Source organism: Bos taurus, chromosome 23 (assembly GCF_002263795.3).
Source record: "Bos taurus isolate L1 Dominette 01449 registration number 42190680 breed Hereford chromosome 23, ARS-UCD2.0, whole genome shotgun sequence".
In the NCBI taxonomy this organism is placed as follows: Eukaryota; Metazoa; Chordata; class Mammalia; order Artiodactyla; family Bovidae; genus Bos; species Bos taurus.
The window spans coordinates 47152373-47179949 of record NC_037350.1 but is presented as its reverse complement, the minus strand read 5'-3'; the positions used below and the strand labels follow the sequence as shown (position 1 = coordinate 47179949).

Here is a 27577-nt window from a genome sequence, read left to right as displayed (position 1 = left end):
TAAGATTTAAAGTTTAAGTATACTTTACTTTCCCTCTTCATAACAAAATCCAACCTTTATTTCCCCTCTTTATAAAAAAACTTCATCAAACACATTCTTTAAAAAAAAAAAAATCACAGAATAATTTTTATTTATAATGAAGTTATTCTCTCTGGACTTTAAATCATCAGTTCACTCTTACAACAGAGATTCAGTTTAAATAAGACCACCACAATGGAATGGAAAGAGGACAGCAGTCTGTTTTTACATATCAATCTCTCTGATATGTCTTAACGATACACTCAGTCCTACCCCATGGTCCATCTCCAGCGAAGTTCTCAACAGACCGCAAGCATTCAGGGTCCTTCATGCTGACGTACCGGGCGTGCCGGGCGAGGCCCTCGATTGCTCTGGAGGTTAGACAAACAGGGTTCTGAACAAAGGCCGACTTCACACGTGATCCATCCACAAATGGACAGCATGCCTTCAGAGCCTTTGGTTTTTATAAGTCCCTTTGGAAAGTTAAGTGATTGATGAATTAATTCTATTTTACAAATAGAATTTTACAAAACGAGCCACTGCCTATACAGTTTGTGCCAACGTCCTTGACTTCCTTAGGTCCATCACTCTGTTTATCAGATCATATGCTGATGGCAGTCTCATTTTATCCATATTTTTGCTGTAAACATTGAGAAATATACCAAGGACAACTAGGAAACCAGACCACACATACCTAAGAGAAAAAAATAAGGAAAAAAAAGATTAATGTCAGAGTAACAATTTATCATTAACCATAGAGTTTGATGGATTTCACAAAAATTCTTCAATATTTTGCTACTGGATACCTAATCTAAAATAGCACTAAAATAGTATTTGTTTTATTTTACAAATAATATTTAGGTCATAGTAGATGGAATTCTGTATTTTTAATGTTTAGTATGTATGTCAGAAAAGTATTTTACAGAATTTTAAATATAGTGCACTTGAATTTTGAGGATAATAGTAAATTCAAAGTCCAACATCTACCAGAAGTCTCATAAGTATGTTTAAAGCACTGGATACATACATCTGTCAGGGAATTTGACACAGCGGCCCAACTAGTTACCCCAGAGCGGGTAGAATATACCCAGGCAGACAGGGGCGCATCCTGAGAAAGCGGAACGGGCGTGGGCAGCACAGTGAGCGCCTGCCCCACGCAGAAGGAGAGGCGCTGACAGAGAACCAGCCCCACAGCCGCCCCTGCCGTCAGCTGAGCGCTGGTTCCAGACTCACCCCTCCACCCAGAGGACACTAAAATCTGTGGAGGCTAAGGTCGTTTATATAAAATGGCAAAGTATTTGCATATGTGCACAGCCTGGTGTGTACTGTAAATCATCTCTAAATTACTGTAAGACCTGACACGATGAATCTGCCATGCAAGTTCAAACTGCACCTTTTTCAACGTTCTGGACTTTCTCTTTTCTTGAATATTTTTGCCCTGCCGTTGGTTGAGCCTGCAGATGCAGATACCTGTGGGTACAGAAGACCGACTGTACAGGGATGATGATTTATCGTGTGGTTACCTTTACGCTTGTACACCTGACACTTTGAGGTTTGAAAAGCACAGGTCCACTTATACGTGGTTTTTTAAAAAATAAATACACAGTCGGTCCTCTGAGTGCATATGTGGAATCTGGATGCAAAGGGCTGACTGAAAGGGACTCCAGCATCCTTGGATTTTAGTCTATCGTGTCCTGGACTGGTACTCTGTGGATTCTGAGGGATGACTGTACAATGACCATGTCTAAGTCTGAATCTTCTCAATTACCAACCAGTATAAGTTTAAATGATGCTAATTTCAAATACATAATAGACAGTAAAGAAAACAGTCAGTGTTTCTACCAGAAGCCAGAAATTGATAAAACCATTAGGGCACAATTTACAGAATATTTCTCTACCTCAAATCCTTTGTAGGAAAAGGCAGCAAATAACCTTAAGAACCATCTATGTAGATATTTATAATTTATATATCTGTACCAGGGCAAGGGGAATCCCTTAATCTCACCACATCATTCACATTCATTTATATGAGAAACAGGGTCACAAGTGCATTGGGACTGGTTAGGCAATTTAAGTGTACAAAATGATTTCTTCAAAATAATTACATACATTTCTGAAACAGGAGAAGACACATCCATAAATGTGGGTCAAGATGAAAAGGTTTCTTTATAAAGAAATTAAGGCTGTTTAAGAAGAAATGTGAAAGTACCCAAAGGTAGAGAGACTTGTTGAATTGACAAGTACTTACTGGAATGTGAATGGTTTGGCAAAGAATATAAATGAAAGAACAATGGTCATTGCTTTTCTCCCTGTTGTCACTGTAGGGAGAAAAAGGTAGGTTTTAGAATGTGCCTACTATTGGTAATACTTTGGAAATCATATATTTGACAAATCTTTACAGAGCCTACTGTGCACCAAGATCTACATGAGGTGTCAAGGAAACAAATTAAAAAAACAACAACAGAAAGTCACTGCTCCTGCAACCGTGGAGTTCACAATTGAGCAGGGTTACAGACATTAAATAATAAGGCTAAATTTTACAGTACAACTGTAGTAAGTACTTGATGGAGGCCATGTTGCTATGGAGCTTCACCATCTTTTAGAGGACATTCTTAGTCTGGCAAGAAACATTTTTCCAAGGAAGATAGGATTAGGTAGAATGGGGGATATTCTTTGAAAGCGACAATCTATAGGTCATCCTAACACTCTAACGGTGGGCACAGCTGGATAAAACCATGAACATCTTTCCTGTCCTCTGTTCACTGTCCTTCAGGGGTTATGGCCAGAAACCCTCCTCCCCGGTCCCACCCGGGGGGGACAGGAACTCCGCATGCGGCTCCAGGACACCTTCCTCCCCTGGACCGTGTGCTGCTCAGCTCTCTCTCTTACTGGTCCTCCATTCCCAGACTCTACGTTCAAAGCATGAATGAATGAATACCAGAACTATTTTGGAAACACATGTCAGAGCCTGACTCCCCAAATCTATTTTTCCTTCTACCTTAGTAAAAGGATCCCATTTTTTAACCAGGACACCTGCCCAGCCTCTCCTACAGTTGCTGTGGTCATGGAACTGGGTTTAGTCAACCAAGTGTCAATTCAAGTGTCAGCAGAAGTGCTGTCTCTAGTGTAAACACTAGGGAGTTTACAGAAACAGACAGGATGTGGGCAGAGAGACAGAGGGACTGGATTCCCAAGGAGCTGGAGCCACCACGCCAGCTTGGGCGGCGCTGGGCATACGGTTAAAAGGACAGGTCTGGAGTCACATGCTTATTACATAATCTAATTAAGTACGTCATTCTTACCTGTTACAGCAAGAAGTGCACCAAAAATTTTAATCAAAGCCAGAACAAAAGAGATTCCAAAATACCCAGTGAGGGAAAAAAGGAAAGCATAACCATAGGTCCGAATTGGATCCTGTAACATATAAAAAAGCCTTTTCTAACGAAAAATGCAAAACAAACTCTGAGGTATTATAAATGAAATAAAATTACAGATTTTAATCAACTTCTTGAGCAATCATAAGCCATTCAACAATGCAATCAAGCAAAGATTCTTATTTAGTTCTGATTTAATGGAAAAATAATAATGAAATTAAAAATTCCCAACTTATACATTATGAATAGTTTAAAAATTAACTTATAGAAAAGAGCAAGGATAAAATAAATTTAAATATAAATCATTTCATTTCTAATTTCTGATCTATATATATTGTATTAAAGGAGTCATCAAGTTAAATGAAATACAGTCTTTTTGAACAAGGAGAATCAGAAATACAGAGGAAACTATTTAATGGAAGATGTTTATTTTACAAAATGTGATTAGTGTTTACCTTTGAACAAAATGTTACTGCAGGGCCTAATCCACTAGTGCATGTCAATCCCAGTAAAATGTACACAAAACCGATTGAATACGAATACAAAACCTAGAGAAGAGAAAAATAAAGTGGAAAAGTGGTATTGAACCAAAGGCGGAAATGAGTAGTTTTCAATATGCAGCTCAATTAATCTATTCAATTAAATTTGCAGAAGAAACCACTTTAACAGTAACATCATTGTTTGGACATGGCCTAATTTTCTGGAAATGATGGTTGATCCTGTTTATAAGTTTTAGGTACAACATAACCTGTACAACAGAGAAGGCAATGGCACCCCACTCCAGTACTCTTGCCTGGAAAATCCCATGGACGGAGGAGCCTGGTAGGTTGCAGTCCATGGGGTCGCTGAGGGTCGGACACAACTGAGCGACTTCACTTTCACTTTTCACTTTCATGCACTGGAGAAGGAAATGGCAACCCACTCCAGTGTTCTTGCCTGGAGAATCCCAGGGACAGGGGAGCCTCGTGGGCTGCCGTCTATGGGGTCCCACAGAGTTGGACACGACTGAAGCGACTTAGCAGCAGCAGCAGCAACTTGTATAACAGAACTCAGCAGTTCTAATCCTTTCATATATGACTACCTAATTATTCATTTTTTGTTTAGCTTAATTACTGAATTCAAACCAGATTTTAGTGTTGGGATCCTAAAAACATACACAAGACAAAGATACTCTGAAAACTACATATTAGATATGAAAAATCCAAACATTAAGCTTGCAAAGACTATTAAAATATAATGAAAATAAGCAGTATATGGCATATTTATTAATTTCTCAACTTTCCTACCAATCTTTCTATCCTGGTTTATTATACTCCTTATAAGCAGAATCAGCATTATTGTCAAACTTCAAAACCTGCTATGTGTCAGGTACTGTGCTAATGATGCTCTATATAAATTAATCCTTTTTATTTCTCACAACCAGCTGAAGAGACAGGCACGTTTTTTATTTCAGGCTATATATATATTTTTTCTTAACCTTTTAATTTTGCATTGGGGTATAGCCGATTAACAAACTGTGATAGCTTCAGGTGAGCAGTGAAGGGACGTGGCCATACGTACACAGGTGTCCACTCCCCCCTCATCCAGGCTGCCACATAGTACTGAGTAGAGTTCTTTGCGCTGTCCAGTAGGTGAGTCAGGCACTCCTGACCATCATTTCCTACCAGTGTGTGGATGGGAAAACTTAAGAGATGGTAAGTCATCTTCCCGAAAGAGGAGAGCTAGTACAGGAGGATATAAACCGAGGCTACCTCGGATCACAGTGCACGTTGTAACCACCGTACTGCACTAACTTTCTAGTTACCCACAGTCCCTTAATTCTCGCCTCTTTCCCTTATCTAGGAAGAGCGGTGATGATCAAGAAAACTCCTGACCAAGATTAAGGTTCCTGTGTTCTCAGAGACTCTGCAGAGATGCCCCACCCTGCTCCCAAGGTAACCAGCCCTACATATCCTTAATGCAGTGAGCTCTGTCTGTCTAGCAAGGTGGTTGGCTGTAAAACTAATGCAAACACACACATGACGTATTTACGCATACAAATACCAACCAGTTAGAAGACACATGGGAAGAAAAGATAATATTTGCAGTAATAAGGGCAAAAAGATGAAACACCTAACAATAGCTTCAGTTAAAAAAATAACTGGATTTATACAAAGAAAATTGTACAAAGTCTAAGGGACATTTAAAGGAAACACTTGAATAAAAGGAAAGTCATACCTCATTCTTGGACTGAAAGAATCAAGTGTATAGATGCCATTCTCCCTAAATTAATTTATAATTCAATGCCATAGCAATCACAATACCAACGGGATTTCTAGTTTATCTGGGGATATGGACACCCAAGAGTAACTACTGGTAGTAAAATTCTGAAAAACAAAAGGAATGACAGTGGCTAGTCCTAACAGATGGTAAACGTCTGGGGATAAAGCTTCTGTCGTATAGTTCCGGAGCAGAAATAAACTGGAAAGGATAAAATTCTAAACTCTGCATCAGAACATGAGAGGATGGAAGAAGATATTTAAAATAAAAGTTGGAAAAGTGAACTATTCAATAAGTGATACTAGTGCAAGTGGATAGTCATATGGAAGAAAATTTTTAGAAAGCTATGGCTGGATCAAAGATTTCATAAATAAGGAGATTATAAAACTAGGAGGCAACTGGCATAAAATTCTTAAAATTTGAGAGTTGGAAAAGCCCTTTTCAATAATAATGCACAGCCAGAAGCCATGAAGCAAAAGATAAGCTAAACTACATGCAAATTACAAACTGCTAGATGGAAGATAATACCAGATACAAAGAGAGAATAAAAATGATGCAACAGAGAAAATTTTTTAACATGCCCCAAACTCCTTGAATCAGAGAGGAAAAAATGATCAAATGCTTATCATACGGTATTAGTGGTGGTGATGATATTTTACTTTTTACCTTCGTATGACACTTGAATATGCTACTTTTATGAAAATAGTGATGATAAACCAGTTTAAAAATGCAATGCAAAAATGCAAGTCTTCAGTACTATAATTATGTCATAAAACTAAGGACATCATCATTTTTGAGTCTGTCTGATGTGATGAAAAAGCACGAGAGCATTTACCATTTCTGAATTAGAAGCATTATGCAGCTTCATAGCTTTCTCTTGGACATTCCCAATTACAGCATCTGCGCACAGGGCCAGCGAAATGAGGACCACACCTTCAAGAAGGCATAAGAAAAAATAACCTCCTCATTCAAATGCATGAACAGTAATCAAGACTTAGCAGAAATTTAATTGGGCTAAAAAAACAGCAGACCTTAAATTACACTTGCTCAGTAGAATACTTTTATCCACATTCAGTTGTAACAGGCATGTAGATATTATTTAAGAAAACAAAACTAATACTAATAAATTGCATTAATGCCATCACCTTATTGTGTTTAATAATCACATCAAATAATAGTTTTATGTTTAAAGTACTGATTTTTAATAGGACTTGAGATCATTATTTTGAACAGTTATCCTGGATTTTATATGTGAAGTAGTTGACATACACATTTTTGTTTTAAAAGGCTCTTTTGGAAAGGCTCATAACACACAGAAGTGAAGTCAGGCTGTTTAAGAACTTTAGTGATTAGGTTACAAGTCTCAAAGAAACACTGTACTAAACGAACATGGTGAGAAGTTAGAGCTGCTGACACCGCCTCTCCTTGTCGTCATCACCCACACCCCACGGGCAGGTGCTTTCACATCCACTCCTCCAGCATCTCACTTCTATGCTCCCACTACCTTCGTGTGAGGCGAGCTATTATCTCTTTTTATGTGAACCACTCCTACCCCTGGTGGCTCAGACGGTATAGTCTGCAATGCAGGAGACACAGGTTTGATCCCAGGGTTGGGAAGATCTCCTGGAGGAGGAAATGGTAATCCACTTCAGTATTCTTCCCTGAGATATTGCATGGATGGAGGAGCCTGGCGGGCTATAATCCACGGGGTTGTAAAAGAGTCAGACACGACGTAGCAACTAAGCGTGCACACGCCTCTAAAGTCACTTTTCCCCTCAGACTCCAAATATAATTTTCCTTTTGTGGGTGCGGACACAATGAAGCTAACAGTGAAAAGTAAGTGTGCACGTTTCTTTTTTCTTTCTTAAGAAAATAACCATTACTACTGTGGTTCTGTAACTTGTGTGTATGGTTCCGACTTAGTCCTTTAAAGATTGACCTACCAAGTACTAGAAAACAGGAGATTCTCACCAGGCAAACAGCCTCCTGTCATGCCCAAATACAAGAGGACTGAAGACAATGGTTATGTTTCAGAGTTGTAACCTTTTCACTACATCTTATATAACAGTCCAGAAACTTTATGCTAGATATGAGAACCACAGATGTCACACCATCATGTAAGACCCTAATGAAACTGTAAAAATTCTTACTCTGAACTGAAACACTGACAAAATCCAAGAAGACAAATAATTCCTTACCTGTCAGGTTGAAATTTGGCGCAACCGTGCTGTCCGCTAGGGTAAACCATATCAGGCCGAGGCTCATACATAAGGCAGCAGACACGTCTGCAACATTATAACGCTTTCCTGTGTATAACAAAGGGTAAGTCAACCTCGTCATGCAATCATCCATTCAGCACAGTGTTGGATCTGTGTGTCTAACAAGCTCAGCAGGGATTGCTTTTTATATACAATGTCAGAAATGATCAAGAACATTTTAATCAAGGCATGGGATGGTCACAGAAGGGTTTCTGAAAATTAAATTATCCTGTGAGCACCAAAATGTCCTTTAAATTAGACACGAAATCCTCCTTTCATCTGCTATGATAGTGATTAAATCAGAACATTTAAAAGTTTGTGGAATTAGTGCCTCTTTTATTTTATAACATAAGCCTACGAAGTCTCTTACAGTTCATAAGTTTACAAAACAACCAGAGTAGTTATTCAGGCTATATGTAAGTTTGCAAATACCACAGTCAGATAACTTCTAAATTGGTGAGGTTTAACTTATTTCAGTACATCTACATTTAAATAAGGAAATTACACAGTGTAACTTTTTAGAAGGGTTGTAATGAAATATTCTTATACAGGTTAAGTCATTTACAAAGTTAAATGTGATTTTTAATAGGAATTGAGATCATCATTTTTTCCTATGTGAGCAATTATCCTGAAATTATACGTTACAGTTGACATACATATTTTCATTTTAAAAGGCTCTTTTGGGAAGGCTTATAATACATGAAATGAAGTCAGGGCTGTATGAGAAATCTAGTGTTATCCAAACAGGAATATTCCTCGTGACAGTCATAGGAACTTGCTCCATGGCTTGTCACTATCACTGCTTCCTCTTTTACTCCTGCTTTCATAGGCCTGTAACTTAGTTGGGGCTCAGCAGAGTGGGTTAAAGAACACTTTTGCTCAGCTTAAGCTTTACTTCATCATGAGAATTATCCATTTGCACAAGTGGAGCCGTGGAGAGTAGGAAAATCAAAGAGTTGAAAACAGAGCTTTCTGGGTACTTCTGAGCTAAGCCTTCAATATGTGAGTATGGCCTTTCAGCAATGTAGTGGACTCCAGGCAAAAAGAATAAAACAAAATACTATTTTGGTGTTCCCCAAGTCCAAAGATTTTAGATCCTGAGGTATATCAGCGAAGTATCAGTGTTTTTATAATATCTTATTTATATTAGATTATCACTCAAAATTGTTACAATACCTAGAATGTTCATTAAAGATGTGAATCGGAGTTTAATGTTTTTCCTAATGCTAGATGTCACAGCATATCCTGTTAGCTTCAAACAGTATGAAAACATATCATTACTATACCTTGAATAAAAACTCCTCCTAGCATAACAGGAATCAATTTGCAGCACTTGAAGATGACTTGGGTAGGATAATTCAGGTAGCCCAAGGAAGTGTTTGATAACCCCATAGTACCCACAGTTAGAAAAGCTATTATCATGTAGGTTTTTCCTGGTATTCTGTAAAAGACAATTTTCAAAATCTTCATTTTGGGACCCAATTATACTACTGTAAGAGAATGTGCTTACAATGTGTAAATTCCTAATTACTCTTCTAATTTCTGTTTAATACTTCTAGAAATATTGGTAAAATATCACTATTCTTAAAGGTATAGCACTGCTTACTTGTATAAGAGAATGCTGGTAAAAATAACAGTTTACGCTTATTTAATGGACTGTAAGTGAGGACTCCCAACTGTGTGAAAAAGTAGTACATTAGACAGTTACTTAGATTCTTACAAAAAGTATAAATGTTTGTTACATTTAAGGTTTTTTTAACAGTAGTTACAGTTACATACAAAAACCATCTTGACTAAATGCAGAAAATAAGAATTGATTTTTAAGAAACATTGGTTTCTAAAATGACAAAAAAGCACCTTGCTGTTGCTCAGTCACTAAGTTGTATCCAAGTCTTTTGCGACCCCATAGACTGTAGCCCACCAGGATCCTGAGTCCATGGGATTCTCCAGGCAAGAATACGGGAGTGATTGCCATTTCCTTCTCCAGGGGATCTTCCCGACCCTGGGATCCCACCTGGGTCGCCTGCACTGCAGGTAGATTCTTTACCGTCTCAGCCACCAGGGCTGCCTTAGTTAACTTTCAGCTCCTTTTAACTCCTAACTGCTGTTCTGTTTCCTGATGTTTCCATCTAGCATTAGGAAAAATATATCTGTCCATTCTGCTCGAATAATCAGAGCAGAATTTCTTTAGGAAGTCCACGGTGGTTTAAAACCGTAGATGATTTTTTATTACCATAATGTCTTATGCCTTATATCTAATGCTATTAATTCTATAAATTGTTAAAACAACCAACTTTCAGATGAGGAATCCGACTCTCTCATGATCCCAGATGTTCTACTTTGGATTCTAACTGGACTTCCTAAAGGAGATTCTCAATATGGCACCTTCAGAATTTTGAGCTATTCTTGGGAGCATATGCTTACTTTGAAGAGATACTCAATGGTCTAAAATAATAACCTTGTACATTCACATAATTCTATTATGTTGCATTTTTAGATTTATGTTGCAGATTTAGATCTAGTTTTCATTTTGGGATTTGGGCTCATGTTTAAATCAAGACAACAAAATTCCACATTTTTTTTTTTTACATGGCTATGCATAAGGCAAAATAATTTACTAGAAAAGTTCAATTAAAATGTATCATTTCCAATTCAATTTTGAGACCTTTGCTTATATTTAACTATGAACACAGTGGTCAATATTCAGAACCCACGAGGAAATAACTGGGCATGCCCATATGCATCAGTGTACACAGACGCTGGTTTCTACATTGTCCGTGGGGTTTAACCCTCAGTGGGGGTTACCAGTGAAGGAGGCACAACACGACTTCTCCAGGAGATGACAGGAGTCAGAAGGGGCAAATTTCCTCACTCATAAATTGCAAACAGTGGCCAGAAAATTCAAGTCAGAAGAATCACAAGATTAGAAAAGCAGTGCAGTAAAGGAGAAGGAAAACCAGCCTGCCACTTAGGAAACCTAAATTCAAAAGGTTCCAGCGTGGGGCATGAGCTCATGGAAATCCCAGCTCTCCTCCAGGTCTGCTTTCTCACTGGTGAAATGAGGCTAGATTTCACCATCTTGCCTCTAGGACTCTCAGCTGTGTCTACTTGAATACCCCAACTACTTACTACTTTAGATATGATGGGAAAGCTGTAACTTTGAAAAGTCCTTTGAAAAGCAATTTGACAGATCTCCTTTACTGAAAACTCTCACAGAGTAACTAGCACTAAAGCTACAAGGTCATCTTGGCTGAAACAACAAGGCGCATGCTTAGGGTACGCTAGACTGTGACGCGCGACACCGCACATCGCGGTGGTTCATCCTCAACATGAAGCGATGTAAGAAGCTCCCCGAGGAACCGACAGAACTAAGGGGGCTCAGACCCACATTTTCTAACTCCAGACTCTGTGCTCGTATAAGCTCATGGGTATTCATATGAATACAGCAAGGGAGAAAAACTAAGCCAAGAATTCAACTAATCAGAGGTCTAAAGAGCAGTGCCACTTAAATAAATTCATAGATAGATACATATACTTGCAAATACATTCAAAAATATGCGATTGGGCATGTTTTCACTGTAATACATCTTTAAAGATCTTTTTTTTTTTCTAAAAAGGGTTTTGAGGTGCCTTGGAATGAAAAGTTTTCAATTCATAATTACATTTTATTATAGGCCTATAAATTCTTCTACCTAATTTCTTCACCTGTGTTTACATCAAACACAAACGACTTTATCTTTAAATATGTTATGGGCATGTGATGTGAAGGCTGGGAAAAACATGACTGATGGCTCACTCTCCATCTTTTGGTAGCTGAGAAGGAGCTGTATCTTTTTAAAATTTACCACTTAAGAGGATGCGTCATCTCGTGTTTTTTCATCTAATAAATACAGCATTGTGATTTTTTACTTTAAAGCAATCAGTGGTCCAGCAGTTTGCAATACATAACAACTCATCAAGCTTCCACGTATATTAGTCTTGACAGATGCATTTACTTACTTTCTGTTCTATCTCCTATGGCTGAGCTAAGTCTTGTGGAGTTTCAGAGCACGAAAATAATAAAGATGATCTTGGAATCAAACATTTTTAAAATTGCTGCCATAATAATTTATTGGCAATATAGAGGTTGAGAAGTAAAATTAGACCAATGATACTGATGTTGCTCATTTAAATATTTAAAATCCTATAGTTATCTTCATACAAACATCAAAAACACTTATTTAAGAAAAAAAAGTAGCTATGAGGATTTTTTATTTTTACTTAAAGATTAAACATGTATATCAATGAAAACAATGTCAACACTGCTATCTCCTTGGTACACTTAAACTATCCAATATATGCATGAAATAATCACATTTTAGGGTCTGACATGACAGGATAACCACACCTAAACTTACCCAGAAAATGTTATATTCAAATTCCCCACCCCCTTCTGATGTAAGAGACAAGGTTTTCACTGCATATTGTTCAATATGCCAGGAAAAGTATTTCAAGATATTACTCAAACCTAACTGGTCATTAATTTAAAAGATACTATCATATAAACTCTTAAGTTTTGATGGGAAGGAATATTATGAAATTTCTCTAATGTCCATGAATATAATCCCTACTGCTGGTCATTACAAATGTGATAAGTGGAACATATCCCACAAAACAAAGCATTAACTATCCATTTCAAAAAACCAGTATAAAAATAGGTACTGACACTTCACATAATCACACCTATTTCCATTTTAAGAACATATATGTACATCTGAATACATTCTGTTTTAAGAAAATCTATTTTATTATTGAGTCTAAACAACATTTTGTTTTTGGCTGCACTGTGTGGCTTGTGGGATTTCAGTTCCCTGACCAGGGATTGCACCAGGGCCCCTGCAGTTAAGTGCAGAGTCCTGACCACCGGACCATCAGGAAATTTCTTCAACAATTTTTTGGTAACGTTACACTTCAGGGGATATTACTTTTTTCAACATATAATGGAAATATCAAATTTATTATTTTTAATACGTTAACAACACTGATGAAAATTCTTGGGTATTAAATGTTTTATTAACGTAAAACATATTTCACATATAACATACTTCATGAGCTCAAAATAATAAAACAAAAAAATTAACTACTAGTCATGTACTTAACTGCCAAAAAAAAACAAGCAATCCACATACCTCCTCCTTTTGTCCTGAATTAGCTGAAGTTCTATGAGGCCAAATATGGAGTAAAATGCAAACTGTACTAAAGTAAGATACCAGCCATAGGGCTTAAAACCCTCCACTGAAAATATTAATTCCTGTCAAGAGATACATGAACACTGTTAAGTTCAGCGGCGGACCAATCTCCTCACAATGAATTCATGTAAGCACAGCATTTTAATAGAAACCAAGCTTCACCCCTCAAAACAGCAAAATGAACCAAAAAACATCCAAATGTAAGGCTTCTGAGAGGTAAAACTGGAGAAGCTCTGCGAAGTCACTTCAGTCGTGTCCGAGTCTGTGCAACCCCAGAGACGGCAGCCCACCAGGCTTCCCCTGTCCCTGAGATTCTCCAGGCAAGAACACTGGAGTGGGTTGCCATTTCCTTCTCCAAGCTCAGAAGACTTTAAAAAGACGTGATGGCAGACATCCAGCACAACAGGAGAGGGGGAGGAAGAACTAGGAAGTAACCCCATCACCTGCTTTTCTCTTTTTTTTAAAAGATCAAAATTAAGAGAGTTGCCCAAAACAATGAGGGAGGCAGCTGACTGAAGAACTCATGTACTTTTAAAAAAGCAAGTCTCGTTAGAGGTCTACTACCTCAAGCCTGTTTTCCTGTATTAACATAGTCATTCAACTCACTGATTAATGGTTTTTTTAAGAAATCCTGCGCCATGGATTACATAAAAAACTTTCCCTTATAGAAGAATGGTTACTCTTCCTAAACATAATGTTATTATCATGAAAAAAAATTTGTTAAATTGTTAATAAGCCATTCTTAATCTCATTAAGAAGTAGTCTAATAAAGTTATCTGGCTTAACTGAATAAATCATCTACCACATATATAAATATTATATAAATTGCATAATATATAGTATAAATAATATATATTTCAGCTATACTTAAAATTTAAAAACATGAAATTGATGGATAAATTCATGTTCAAAGAAAAACTAAACATATGCTCTAAAAAGATCCTAAACTGATTTTGTCCATTTAGGATTCTGTGCAATTTGCCAAATTTAGATTTCATGTTTAAATAAGTCTGTGAGTTATTTAGTAGGAGTTATCTGGTTTATAAAAACATAGAAAATATCTTTATTAATATCCTGACACTAGGTAAATATTTCATTTTCTATATTGCTAAATTAATACAAAACCCCATTTTCTTTAAACTATTTTAATACGGAGTTTTATGTAAGAGTTAGTAGCAATGTCAGTTCTCACAAAAGTAATGTTACAATTTAATCAGTTTATCTAATTTTAAAAGAAACTTCGAACATATTAGTTTTTAGTTAAAATCCCTGATCATTTATCAAATAGAAAAAAATTTAATGAAATTTGTAAATTTCTAATTCATTTTCCATTACAATGGCTAACTCTGCTCCCAAGCTATTTGGTAACAATGGTATTTCAAAGGAGAAAAAAATGCTTCTCAACAAAAAATTCCAACATCTGATAAAAGTTACTATTTTGTGTTGTTCTTCATTGTTATACCTGAATTTTTATATCATCTTCTAGGAGAAAAATCAGTTACCAATATAAACATTAAGATTTTAAAATTCATGTTGTTTTACACTAAGACATCCTATAGAGCACTTTTAGAAGCAAAGGAATAGTCACAATTCTATTTTCTATTTTTAAACTTACTTTTATATTTTATTTATATAAGATAAAGGAAAAGCAAAGAATAATTTTTAAGATCACTGATTATAAAGAATATCAGAAATATTATCTACATTTAAGAAAACGCATCACTTTTTTCTTGAATTATAAAGATTTCTCATGTTAGGGAATTGCAAAGAAAAAGTAAGTTGACAAAGGCTGAAAATACCCACTACTGAACTGATAATTGAGAATATGTCTGCTGTTTACACTAGTCTGGACTGTCACCCATCCAACTCATGTCTTTGAAGGTCGGGACTTTGCTGGTCAGATGTATACACTATCCCATAAAACAACACAAATATAAGACAAACTGTGGCAATGCTAGACATTTTTTGCTGAGGCAAAAATCACAGAAAAATAAGATTCTGGCAAAGTTGGCTTCCCTTGTAGCTCAGCCAGTAAAGAGTCTGCCTGCAATGTAGGAGACTCGGGTGCGATTCCTGGGTAGGGAAGATGCCCTGGAGAAGCCACTGGCAACCCACTCCAGTATTCTTGCCTGGAGAATCCCATGGACAGAGGAGCCTGGCGGGCTACAGTCTATGGGACCGCAAGAGTTGGACACGACTGAGCAGTAAGCACAAAGTTAGTTTACAACAGGAAACCAACAAGGATGAGAACACAACAGATGCTTAAAGAATGATTCAAACAGTATAGGATTAAAGACACCCTTGGAAAAATATTAAACATCCAGATATACTCTTGCAAAATGACCTCTTACTGACCTCTAGGAATTTAAAAATGAATGGGAATATGGGTTTTGTGCTGTTGTTCAATTTTATGTGAAAACTGTGTTCCAAAATACTAATCAATACTTGAGTCATTTTCTTTAAAAAAACACATGGTTATAATTACTTATTACACATCTTCCAAAACACTTCATATTTTTTCATAATTTTAGTTTTTAAAAATTGTCTCCGGCTTCCCTTCCCCCATGTAAAACTCTTCACTGTAAAATTTGGATCCCTGTTTCCAGCCAATTTTATCTTAAGTAGCCCTTTTCTACTAGTATACTAAGAAACTCAAATTTGTGAATCAACTTGCTATCCTATGAGGGGAAGTCTCTTGAACAAAACTGTTGGTAGTGCCCATAATGAGCTCAACTATTACAAATAATTAACATATTATAACAAATAATTTTTTACCTGTAAATATCCATAAATTAGGTAAAATACAAAAACTCCAGCAACACATATAAAAAACTGAGTCAGTTTGTTGAATCTGCTGAGATTTATGCCAAGCACGACAATGTCATCTATAGACTTGATGTGTGGTGACATTGCTTGGGTTTTGGATGGGACAGTGATAGAAATGTATTTCCTGGAGCTGTTGAACTTGAGATCCATTGTTCTTGTTTTGCCGCATTCAGTGCTACCAAAGTTATCTTTGTTGGTTTCCTCTCCTTTGTTCAGGCCTCCTTCTGCCTGCTGAGCCAAGTCCTAAAGAAGGAAACAAACAATTCAAGCAAAACATTTAGACCATCAAGTAAAGTGCTATGCTCCAAATACTATCTCAGATCACATTTTGAAATTTATATAGGTAAGAGTCATTCTCTCTGGATTTTAATACATTAATTCTCTTCTTCAAGCTTCCAATTGACCAAAATAGGTTTACTCTCCAAACAATGTACCTTCACCTGATAAAGACCAATACATCACTAAATATACACCATTCTTATCTCCACAGCAACACATCAAAAGCTAACCTTGTATTTATTTCAAAGAAGGGTGCCTTTATTATGCTTCTATTTGTAGTGAGGATATAATTTTTAAAGCCCACAACAGTATATGCAGAACGTCTTCAACATTAAAGTCAATTTCTAATTGTAGAAAAGAGTAAAGAACAGCCCAAACTCCTACAGCTGCTAAGCCAACTGTAAAATTTATTTGCTAATGACACTGTAAAATAAAGTCAAACTTATGTAAGTTATGTAAAAATCCAGATTTATCTGAGATTATAGAAAAGATACTATGCTTTAGCAACAGCATCTCTTGAGTTAAAAGGAAATGTTTTCTTCCTTTGGAGAACATTACTGTTATTTAAAAAGTCTTTGGTATAGTTGTTCAGTGGGTATAAAGCTTCAATTACACCAGATAACTCTGGTCCTAGACATCACCTGTTGCAGAGACCCTATAACACAGTGCCTATGGTTAACTATGTGGAGCTGTGCACTCAATCATTTGTTAAGTGGGTAGATCTTATGTAAAGCATTCTTTTTTTTTAAATTTTTTTATTTTTTATTTTATTTTTAAACTTTACAAATTGTATTAGTTTTGCCAAATATCAAAATGAATCTGCCACAGGTATACCTGTGTTCCCCATCCTGAACCCTCCACCCTCCTCCCTCCCCATACCATCCCTCTGGGTCGTCCCAGTGCACTAGCCCCAAGCATCCAGTATCGTGCATCGAACCTGGACTGGCAACTCATTTCATACATGATATTATACATGTTTCAATGCCATTCTCCCAAATCTTCCCACCCTCTCCCTCTGCAACAGAGTCCATAAGACTGTTCTATACATCAGTGTCTCTTTTGCTGTCTCGTACACAGGGTTATTGTTAGCATCTTTCTAAATTCCATATATATGCGTTAGTATACTGTATTGGTGTTTTTCTTTCTGGCTTACTTCACTCTGTATAATAGGCTCCAGTTTCATCCACCTCATTAGAACTGATTCAAATGTATTCTTTTTAATGGCTGAGTAATACTCCATTGTGTATATGTACCACAGCTTTCTTATCCATTCATCTGCTGATGGACATCTAGGTTGCGTCCATGTCCTGGCTATTATAAACAGTGCTGTGATGAACATTGGGGTACATGTGTCTCTTTCCCTTCTGGTTTCCTCAGTGTGTATGCCCAGCAGTGGGATTGCTGGATCATAAGGCAGTTCTATTTCCAGTTTTTTAAGGAATCTCCACACTGTTCTCCATAGTGACTGTACTAGTTTGCATTCCCACCAACAGTGTAAGAGGGTTCCCTTTTCTCCACACCCTCTCCAGCATTTCTTGCTTGTAGACTTTTGGATCGCAGCCATTCTGACTGGTGTGAAATGGTACCTCATAGTGGTTTTGATTTGCATTTCTCTGATAATGAGTGATGTTGAGCATCTTTTTATGTGTTTGTTAGCCATCTGTATGTCTTCTTTGAAGAAATGTCTATTTAGTTCTTTGCATTCTTAATAGCAACACACACTCACACCCAGGGGACACAAGGCACTTCTGGTGGGGACAGATATGTCTATTACCTTGCATATGGAGATGGGATCGCAGGTGTATGCAAATGCCCAAACTCATCCAATTCTAACTATTAAACATATGTATTTCTTGTATGTATCAATTATACCCTAATAAAGCTGTTTAGAAAAAAGAAATAAAAAATAAAAAAGTTCTTGGGTTTGTAAAAAGTGAAAAAATGTAACTTTTTGTTAGTTTGTGGGAAAAAAAAAAAAAAATCATGAAAGCTCCACAGATGACTGTCAATTTCTCCCTGGATTAATAGAAACTGGAAAATAAATTCATGTAAAAGTTGACGAGAGAGTGTAGAAGTATGACAAAGAACAGAACGAACTTATTAAGAAAAAATTACTTTCCTACAAGAGACTGTTACAATCCCAGAGGGAACTAAAACACAGACTCTATGTGAAGGAAGAGGATAGTAATAATTTTGACAGTGAATTATCCGAAAATCTTAAAAGAAAAAACCAAACAAAACAAAACACACCACCCCCCAGCGATATGGAAGTTTAAAACGGCGATAATTAATTCCTTCTTCAAGATTCCTTTTAATCTGCTGAGTTAGAGATTAAGTAGGCCCCTTTCTGCAATTTAAACTTGGGGTCAAGGCTCTGAATACAACTTGTCACTAACAGTAATACACAGGCATCAAAGAATGTTTGTTGAACAAGCTACCCACCATGTTTCTAGACAGAAAAATGTGTAATTTTAAGAAAAAATGTGTAATTTAAAAAAGTTTTTACTGTATTTTCTTTCCGTGTTTCTTCTTTTACACACGTTCTTATTTCCCACAAGCTTAATCAATGTCATTTCTGTTTAGACTTTTAAAGTCATCTTGCAGGATCCCCTTGAGATATGACTTTCATTATAAAGCATGCCTTAAAAGACCTTACCTAAACGTTGTGTTTGAATGTAGAAGAAACAAAAAAGTTAGCAACTATTTTCCATACGTTTTGGCCTGGGTGTAGAGCACCATTCAAATAATTTGTTCTTGTGTAGGTTTTTAAACTTCATCTCCCTTCCTGGAATTGAGAATGCAATGTTTTATTAAACAGAACTTCGCTGGTTTAGATTATGTGACTGATGGAGGAGGACAGAGCTCTGATCACCAGTAACTGTGATCCTGACAGTCATATTCCTTCCATTTCAGGCATTAGTGACTGATATTAATCATTATTTGGAATAAAAAAGTAGCATTTCCAGCACATATTGAAATTTAAAAATAAATGAATGGTGAAAACATTGATTTGAAATGATCTACTGAAATAAAATTTAATTTCTTAATCTACTCTTTCTTAACCTTTAGAAGAAAAGTCTCCCACTACAAAAATGTAGACTATGAAGAAAATACGCTACTATGATGTGAATAACCTAAAAAAGAAAACCCCGATTTTGTATTTTGTCACACTATGCTTTACAATTAAAAGAATCTTGCCATTTACAGCTAGATTAACTGGACTCTGGATATTAATCATGACCTGTGGGGTATAATTATAAAACAGAGAAAAACAAGATTCTGTGCTATTTCTTAGAACACACTTCACTGCACAAAGTTCAAGAAACCGTGTGCTGATTTTTAAAGGTTACTGTTTTTCAGATTGCTGGGAGAAATATCAATAACCTCAGATACGCAGATGACACCATCCTTATTGCAGAAGGTGAAGAGGAACTGAAGAGCCTCTTGATGAAAGTGAGAGAGGAGAGTGAAAAAGTTGGCTTAAAATTCAACATACAAAAAACTAAGATCATGGCATCCGGTCCCATCACTTCATGGCAAATAGATGGGGAAACAATGGAAACAGTGAGAAGCTTTATTTTCTTGGGCTCCAAAATCATTGTAGATGGTGACTGCAGCCGTGAAATTAAAAGATGCTTGCTTCTTGGAAAGAAAGCTATGACCAACCTAGACAGCATATTAAAAAGCAGACATTACTTTGCCAACAAAATAACTTTACAAAGTAAAGTTGACATTACTTTGCCAACAAAGGTCCGTCTAGTCAAAGCTATGGTTTTTCCAGTAGTCATGTATGGATATGAGAGTTGGACTATAAAGAAAGCTGAGCGCCAAAGAATTGATGCTTTTGAAGTGTGGTGTTGGAGAGTCCCTTGGACTGCAAGGAGATCCAGCCAGTCAATCCTAAAGGAAATCAGTCCTGAATATTCACTGGAAGGACTGATGCTGAAGCTGAAGCTCCAATACTGTGGCCACCTGATGTGAAGAACTAACTCATTGGAAAAGACCCTGATGCTGGGAAAGATTAAAGGCAGGAAGAGAAGGGGGTGACAGAGAATGAGATGGTTGGATGGCATCACCAACTTGATGGACATGAGTCTGAGCAAGCTGCAGGAGTTGGTGATGGACAGGGAGGCCTCGTGTGCTCCAGTCCATGGAGTCGCAAAGAGACACGACTGAGCAACTGAACTGACTGACTCTTTTTTCCCCAAAGGAGAAAACTAAAACTAGGATTGAACAGGTATATTAAGAAATTAAGTACAAATAAAAGTGTTAGTTGCTCAGTCCTCTTGGACTGCAGCCTGAGAGGTTCCTCTGTCCATGGGATTCGCCAAGCAAGAATACTGGAGTGGGTCGCCATTTCCTCCTCCAGGGGATTTTCCTGACCTAGGGATCGACCCTTTGTCACCTGCAGTGCAACTGGATTCTTAACGCTGACCCACCTGGGAAGCCCTAAGTACAAATAACACCTATCTAAATTATTTTCAAAAGCTGTATCTCTCTTCCGAATCCCAAACTATGTCAATTAGAAAAACGTCCATCCAATAAACAGTTCTAGACGTCTGATATCTTACTGCAGAAGAAATGCATATGCTCAATACTTGAAAAAAAAAAAAAAAGAACACCGAACCCTTTCTCCTCCTTTCAACTTCTCAGAAAACAAAAAGGTGGTGGGAGAGAGTGAAACTGCAAAGCCTGGAGGAGTGTGCAGAGCCACGAGTGGAAGGTCATGACACGAACTTGACACCCCGATGAGGACAATCACCTCGCACTGCAGGTGGACAGCAGAGTGCCACACAGTGCCCAGTTGAACGCAGAACCGGGAAGTAGCTGTCAACTCTATACGCTGTCGCGGTAGGAGGCCAGGAAGTGGCTGACAGGGGTCCAGAGGCCCGGGGGAATAGCCTAGCAGACCAGACCCTCCCAGAGGTGGTCTCGGGCCTGCGGGGCCACACACCGGCCCGAGCGAGCTCTCGCCGGCCGGAGGGCACAAGGGGAGACCGTGCCAGCAGGTTTCCGTTAAGCCGGGCCCCGGCGCCCTGTCTCCCGACCTCGTCCCGCTCCCTCAGGAGGACGCAGGTGGGCCGTGTCACGGTTCTCAGCGGGGAAGGGGATGGCTGGGTCCCAAACACGGCGAAAGGCCCGGGGGTTGAGGAGGGGGCCCTGGGTCACCTGGAAGGGGGACCCCAGCCCAGGGGCCGCCAAGCCAGACGCAGCGTCTCCCCCTCCCCAGGTCCGTCGCCATCACCTCCTGCGTCTCCTCCTCGCCCACTCCGGCACTTGCCACCTCAGCCTCAGCCGCCGCTGCTGCCGCCGCCTCCTCTCCAGGTGCTCTCATCCCCAGCGTCCGCGCGCCACTTCCGCTTATGTGTCCGCCTGCGCGTGCGCAGTCGCGAGGCCCCGCCCCCTCGTCAGCCCCGAGGCTCCGCCGGCAGGGGCGCGACTACGTCTCGCGCATGCGCCCTCTGCCCCGGCGCTCGCTGGCCCAGCGCGGGTGTGGTCCAGAGATGATGCTGCGAGTGCGCTCCTCTGCCGGTTAGATGTAGCGTCCCTGCGGCAAGTGACGGTCGGATGGAGAGCTCTCCTCCTCCGAGCTGTGCTGCTAGTGTTTCTAGTTTTCGAGCCTCTGAGCCCGTGCAGCTCCTTTGGCTGCAGGGCCGGGGACTCTGGGCCCCGTGGGCGCCCACGCAGGTGGCCTTGCCCTGGAATTTGAGAAGGAAGCCGACTGGAGAATGTTGAACCCCATACAGACACCCCAGGGGTTCCCTCTTACCTCTGCTCGATCCAAATGAGATGGGGTAAAGTCACAATACCTTTCTCTACTTCCATGTTCTACCTGCTTTCTGGGTGAACCCAAGTAATGTTTGGGTTGCCTCTGACGGAATAATTCAGCTTTTGGCTACGGCAACCCCGGTCCTTTTCGCGAAAATTAGCGTTGTTGTGACGGTGCCACTTACTGCTCAGAATGTGGAAATCCCACAGCTCTGCCAGCCCCTAAACGTTTACAGGAAATGGCAACCCGCTCCAGTGTTCTTGCCTGGAGAATCCCAGGGACGGGGGAGCTTGGTGGGCTGCCCTGTATGAGGTCGCACAGAGTCGGACACGACTGAAGCGACTTAGCAGCAGCAGCAGGGCTGCAGGTGCAGTGATGATTGGTTTGGGGGTAACGCTAAAATGATACAGATTACTGTACGGAAGGAACATTTTTGAGAGCATGCTTTAGATACCCAGGAAAGGAATGAATTGGGTTAATATATAGGTTGCAATCCAGTTGTGTGCAGCTTTCAGAACTTCACAGGCATTGTTCAAGGAGCAGCGTTTGAATTTTGTATAGGGCGGGCAGTGAAGGTTTATACTGAAGGACAGAGGGCATCTCGTGTTGTAAGTGGTGGGTCTGCTAGGCATTTCCATTTAATACGTGTTAGGTTGAATTTTCCACAGTTTGGAAAATTCTGAAAGAGATGGGAATACCAGACCACCTGACCTGCCTCTTGAGAAACCTATATGCAGGTCAGGAAGCAACAGTTAGAACTGGACATGGAACAACAGACTGGTTCCAAATAGGAAAAGGAGTACGTCAAGGCTGTATATTGTCACCCTGCTTATTTAATTTATATGCAGAGTACATCATGAGAAACGCTGGGCTGGAAGAAGCACAAGCTGGAATCAAGATTGCCGGGAGAAATATCAATAACCTCAGATATGCAGATGACACCACCCTTACGGCAGAAAGTGAAGAGGAACTCAAAAGCCTCTTGATGAAAGTGAAAGAGGAGAGTAAAAAAGTTGGCTTAAAGCTCAACATTCAGAAAACTAAGATCATGGCATCTGGTCCCATCACTTCATGGGAAATAGATGGGGAAACAGTGGAAACAGTGTCAGGCTTTAGTTTTTTGGGCTCCAAAATCACTGCAGATGGTGACTGCAGCCATGAAATTAAAAGACACTTACTCCTTGGAAGGAAAGTTACGACCAACCTAGATAGCATATTCAAAAGCAGAGACATTACTTTGCTAACAAAGGTCCGTCTAGTCAAGGCTATGGTTTTTCCAGTGGTCATGTATGGATGTGAGAGTTGGACTGTGAAGAAAGCTGAGCACTGAAGAATTGATGCTTTTGAACTGTGGTGTTGGTGAAGACTCTTGAGAGTCCCTTGGACTGCAAGGAGATCCAACCAGTCCATCCTAAAGGAGATCAGTCCTGGTGTTCATTGGAAGGACTGATGTTGAAGCTGAAACTCCAATACTTTGGCCACCTCATGTGAAGAGTTGACTCATTGGAAAAGACTCTGATGCTGGGAGGGATTGGGGGCAGGAGAAGGGGACGACAGAGGGTGAGATGGCTGGATGGCATCACCGACTTGATGGACATGAGTCTGAGTGAACTCCGGGAGTTGGTGATGGACAGGGAGGCCTGGCGTGCTGTGGTTCATGGAGTCGCAAAGAGTTCGGACACGACTGAACGACTGAACTGACCGACTGACTGAGGTTGAATTTTACAAATGTTGACTGTGGCTTAGACAATTTAAATGTCTTCAAGAAGTAGTAAATGATAGGCTTGCAATGATGCCATTCTGTTACTTGGATAATGTGGATTTAAGTCTGCTGTTAGGCATGTATACGGCATGGGTCATGCACATAATCCTTAAATTAGAAATGTAAGCTCTCTGACCTCAAAGAGTTAGAGAGACACAGGAAAGGGTAAATGTTGGCATGAAACAATTTACAAGAGATGTCCTGAGTTACTATCTACTTGTACCTGGACAATTGCAGTAGTCTTCTAGCCTGTCTTTCTGCTTCCCCTTTATTTCTCTATATCCCAGTTCCCTTCAGCAGTGGAATGATCCTTTTAGAACCTGTGACAGAATATACCATTCCTGTGCTCAGAACCCATTTTACTCAGATTCAAATTCAAAAGCTTTACCTTCCAAGTTCAAAAGTTCCTCCTAAGAAGAAAATTCGATCTGGATGAACCACATCCACAGCTGCTATTTAAAGCCCATCTCACTCTGTCCAGCCACCCTGGGCAGGAGCCCTCAGGACTCACTGTTCCTTCTTAATGGACCACTGCCCTCCCAGCTACCCACAGAATGAGTGCCCTCACTTTCCAACGTAGCTGCTCAAATGTACCTTGGTCTGAGTGTTCTTCCCTGACTGCTCCATCCAGGAGAGCTAACCGCCACCTGCCCCATCCACCCACACCCACACCCACTCACACACTGTCCTCACTCAGCTTCACGGGACTGCATAGCACTTGAGATGACTCCCCACACGTGTGTCATTTGTATCTCCCTCACCTCTTTCACTTCAGTTCAGTTCAGTTCAGTCGCTCAGTTGTGTCCGACTCTGCGATCCCATGGACTGCAGCACTCCAGGCCTCCCTGTCCATCACCAGTTCCCAGAGTTTGCTTAAACTCATGTCCATTGAGTCGGTGATGCCATCCAACTGTCTCATCCTCTCTCGTCCCCTTCTCCTCCCACCTTCAGTCTTTCCCAGCATCAGGGTCTTTTCATATGAGTCAGTTCTTCACATCAGGTGGCCAAAGTATTGGAGTTTCAGCTTCAGCATCAGTCCTTCCAATGAATATTCAGGACTGCTTTCCTTTAGGATGGACTGGTTGGATCTCACCTCTTTGGCTCTGCTGAAACATCCCATGAGAGCAGGACTTTGGTCTGATTTATTCACAGCGCTGATGCCATCATCTAGAACTGAGTGCTCAGCCCACAGGCTGCACTCAGTAATTACGTGGTGAGCGAATGACTCAGTGCCAAACGAGTGTGAGGATAGTAATAAGGAAATTCAGGAGAAATAAAATATTGGCTGGAGTGGTCTGTGAAAGCTTCCTTTAGAAGGCAGAATCTAAAGGATGAGGAGGATTCCCATTGGGTGAAAGGGGGATTTTTAGAAAGCGGGAAAGGGGAGTGAGGGGTAGTCAGAACAGAGTCAACCAAAACAAAGACACTGGACAAGGCAGTGTGAGTCTGCAGTCATTGTTAGTGCCAGCCTCTAAAAGCATAACCAAAATGGGGAACTGCTAATGGCACATCTGTGAAAATTCACCTTGCCTCATCAGGGCCGGTTTATCTTTCCCTCTTTACTGGCAAATCCTAGCCTTCCTAGATTGTATCCATCAGATACTGTCAATTCCAGACTGACAAGGAAATATACTTAGAGAATAGTTGAATTGAAGTCATGAAAAAGAAAATACTGAAAATAACATAGAATTAAATGTTTAAATAAAGCATCAGTGATGCACACACATTTAAAAATTTCTCCTGTACCTGAAAGACAAAGAAAATAATATGGCACAAAATAACCAGCTGGATTAAATGTCCCTGTAATTCTCTCTGGAAGTCCAAAGGTATTTCTTATATATGAAGAAAGAAGAAAACCAAACAGTTTCATTTTCTAAAATTGTCCCAATTTCAACTATGATGCTGCTTCATTATAAAGTTATGTTTATTGAATTCTTTGCCATAAGGTTTTAAATCACTTTATATCTATCAATCAAACAAGAAGTAAATTATATAAATACGTAAGTGTGTGCTGCTGCTGCTGCTAAGTTGCTTCAGTTGTGTGCGACCCCATCCATAGATGGCAGCCCACCAGGCTCCCCCGTCCCTGGGATTCTCCAGGCAAGAACACTGGAGTGGGTTGCCATTTCCTTCTCCAATGCATGAAAGTGAAAAGAGAAAGTGAAGTCGCTCAGTCGTGTCCGACCCTTAGCGACTCCATGGACTGCAGCCTACCAGGCTCCTCCGTCCATGAGATTTTCCAGGCAACTAGTCATCAGTAATTTTAATAATCCTAGTCATGAAGATAAGCATGACTTTGCCTTTTTGATAATTAGAGAATCAGATTACCAGAGATTCCTACTCTTTAGGAATCCAGGGTAGCTTTTATATTAAATCAAATGAGCAGTACTTTAATTAAATATTATAAATACTTTTTTTAATATAAAAGTCAATGTCACAGGCCATGTCGCATCTCCCACAAAATTCCTGTGTTCAAGTCCTAGCCTCTAGTATCCTAGAATGGGACTGTATTTGAAGATATGGTCTTTAAAGATGTAAATAAGTTAAAATGAAGTCAAGAGGGTGGACTCTAATCCAGTTTGACTGGTCACCCCGTAAAAAGAGGAAATGTGGATACAGACACAGAGGGAAGACCATGTGAAGACACAGCACTTGAACTTCTAGCTTCCGCAAATGTGAGGAAATAAATTCTGTTGTCTAAGCTATCGATCTGTGGTATTTTGTTAAGGCAGTCTTGGCAGAGTAAGACAGTCAGTGACGTATCTTTACAGGTCAAATGTGAGCTGTGTGAGAAGCAGTCTGGAGTCGTTACAGAGGAGGCACTTAACCAATACCGACTGCAGAACGCTGCCGCCCATTTAACCTGTGAGAACCCTTGTGGTCCCACAAAATTAAAGATGTGCAGCTATGAGTTGGTTATAACGTCTAAGAAATTGACTGTCCTGTGTGTCAAAAGCCTTCAGTGTCCTGACCCGTATTCTCGGCGTCCCTTCTAGCATCTGGCTCGCTGGGGAACAGTCTTACGCAAGCTTCCACTCTTCTCCCTGACGGCTTCTCTGCGTTGGCCAGGCTGCCTGAAGCTCTTCTGACTTTGCCAGCCCCTGAGGCCAGTGCTAGCTGTCTCAGCTCATGCCCTGCACGCCTCTGAAGCTTTGGGGAGTTAACACTCCTGGGTCTGCCTTCAACCAGGCAACGGTAGCCAGTGGATAAAGGTTCTTGTCTCTCCCCCTTTAGCAAGATAGGTTGGTAAGACCGTTCTCTGAGCTTCTCAAGAGGTCCTGGGGAAATGGAGCTTCGATTGCTTACAGCACCAACTTCAGTAATACACGCTTGTATCATGTTCTGTATGTTTCTCCTTATCCTCTTTCTAACTAGGAATCACCTTCCCAAGTGACCTGGCCACACACAAGTAGTCTTAGGTGATGCTTTGTGGGGGAAACCAAGTAGGAAGTTTTGTGTAAGAAGTCTCAGATGAAGCCTCTCGGGTCTCTAGAATTGCTGTTGCTCACCAGTCAGATGACAACAGGGCTATCTCCCGGTGTGCTTGGCATCAGGGCTACTAAGGCGCTTCCTACCTGTCGTGGGTAGAAGGTGAATCATTCATCTTCCTGGTCGCTCTGGCATTTAGATGGGAATGGGGCAGTGGTACTTCTAAGGATGGGGGATTTTATTTTTTAATCATCACGATCACCCAGCTGTCAATTCAGGGCTCACCATGAGACCTGGTTGTGGACCCCATATCAATATTTAACTATGGATATGTATGATTAATATTGGAATTGCAGTGCCTGTTAGTATTAAAA

The 27577-nt window shown here is 39.8% G+C and overlaps 1 protein-coding gene across 5 annotated transcripts; it reads right to left on the bottom strand.

Moving 5' to 3' along the window:
- Positions 1 to 21581, bottom strand: SLC35B3 (solute carrier family 35 member B3). Of its 5 annotated transcripts, none has more exons than XM_010818614.4 (11): positions 21488 to 21581; positions 18899 to 19027; positions 15913 to 16206; positions 13078 to 13199; positions 9196 to 9350; positions 7850 to 7957; positions 6487 to 6584; positions 3848 to 3940; positions 3321 to 3432; positions 2267 to 2336; positions 1 to 712 (listed from the first exon to the last, which is right to left on the bottom strand). In XM_010818614.4, exons 3-11 carry the CDS (start codon positions 16111 to 16113, stop codon positions 562 to 564), a joined length of 1110 nt encoding a protein of 369 aa, XP_010816916.1. In that variant the 5' UTR covers positions 16114 to 16206; positions 18899 to 19027; positions 21488 to 21581; the 3' UTR covers positions 1 to 561. The 5 variants fall into 5 exon arrangements, with proteins under 5 accessions (XP_010816916.1, XP_059736668.1, XP_002697641.1 ...); XM_059880685.1 differs by lacking the exon at positions 18899 to 19027 and adding an exon at positions 1412 to 1488; XM_002697595.7 differs by lacking the exon at positions 18899 to 19027.
- Positions 21582 to 27577: the final 5996 nt, after the last annotated feature.

Bases quoted from the DNA above. Each gene is read 5' to 3' on its own strand.
- SLC35B3 (XM_002697595.7), bottom strand. From the start codon at position 21,577: ATGAGAGCACCTGGAGAGGAGGCGGCGGCAGCAGCGGCGGCTGAGGCT. The intron at 13,200-15,912 runs GTAAAAAATTAT...ATCTCTTGACAG, and splicing joins TAATTTATGGATATTTACAG to GAATTAATATTTTCAGTGGA. The intron at 9,351-13,077 runs GTATGTGGATTG...TGTCTTTTACAG, and splicing joins ATTCAGGACAAAAGGAGGAG to AATACCAGGAAAAACCTACA.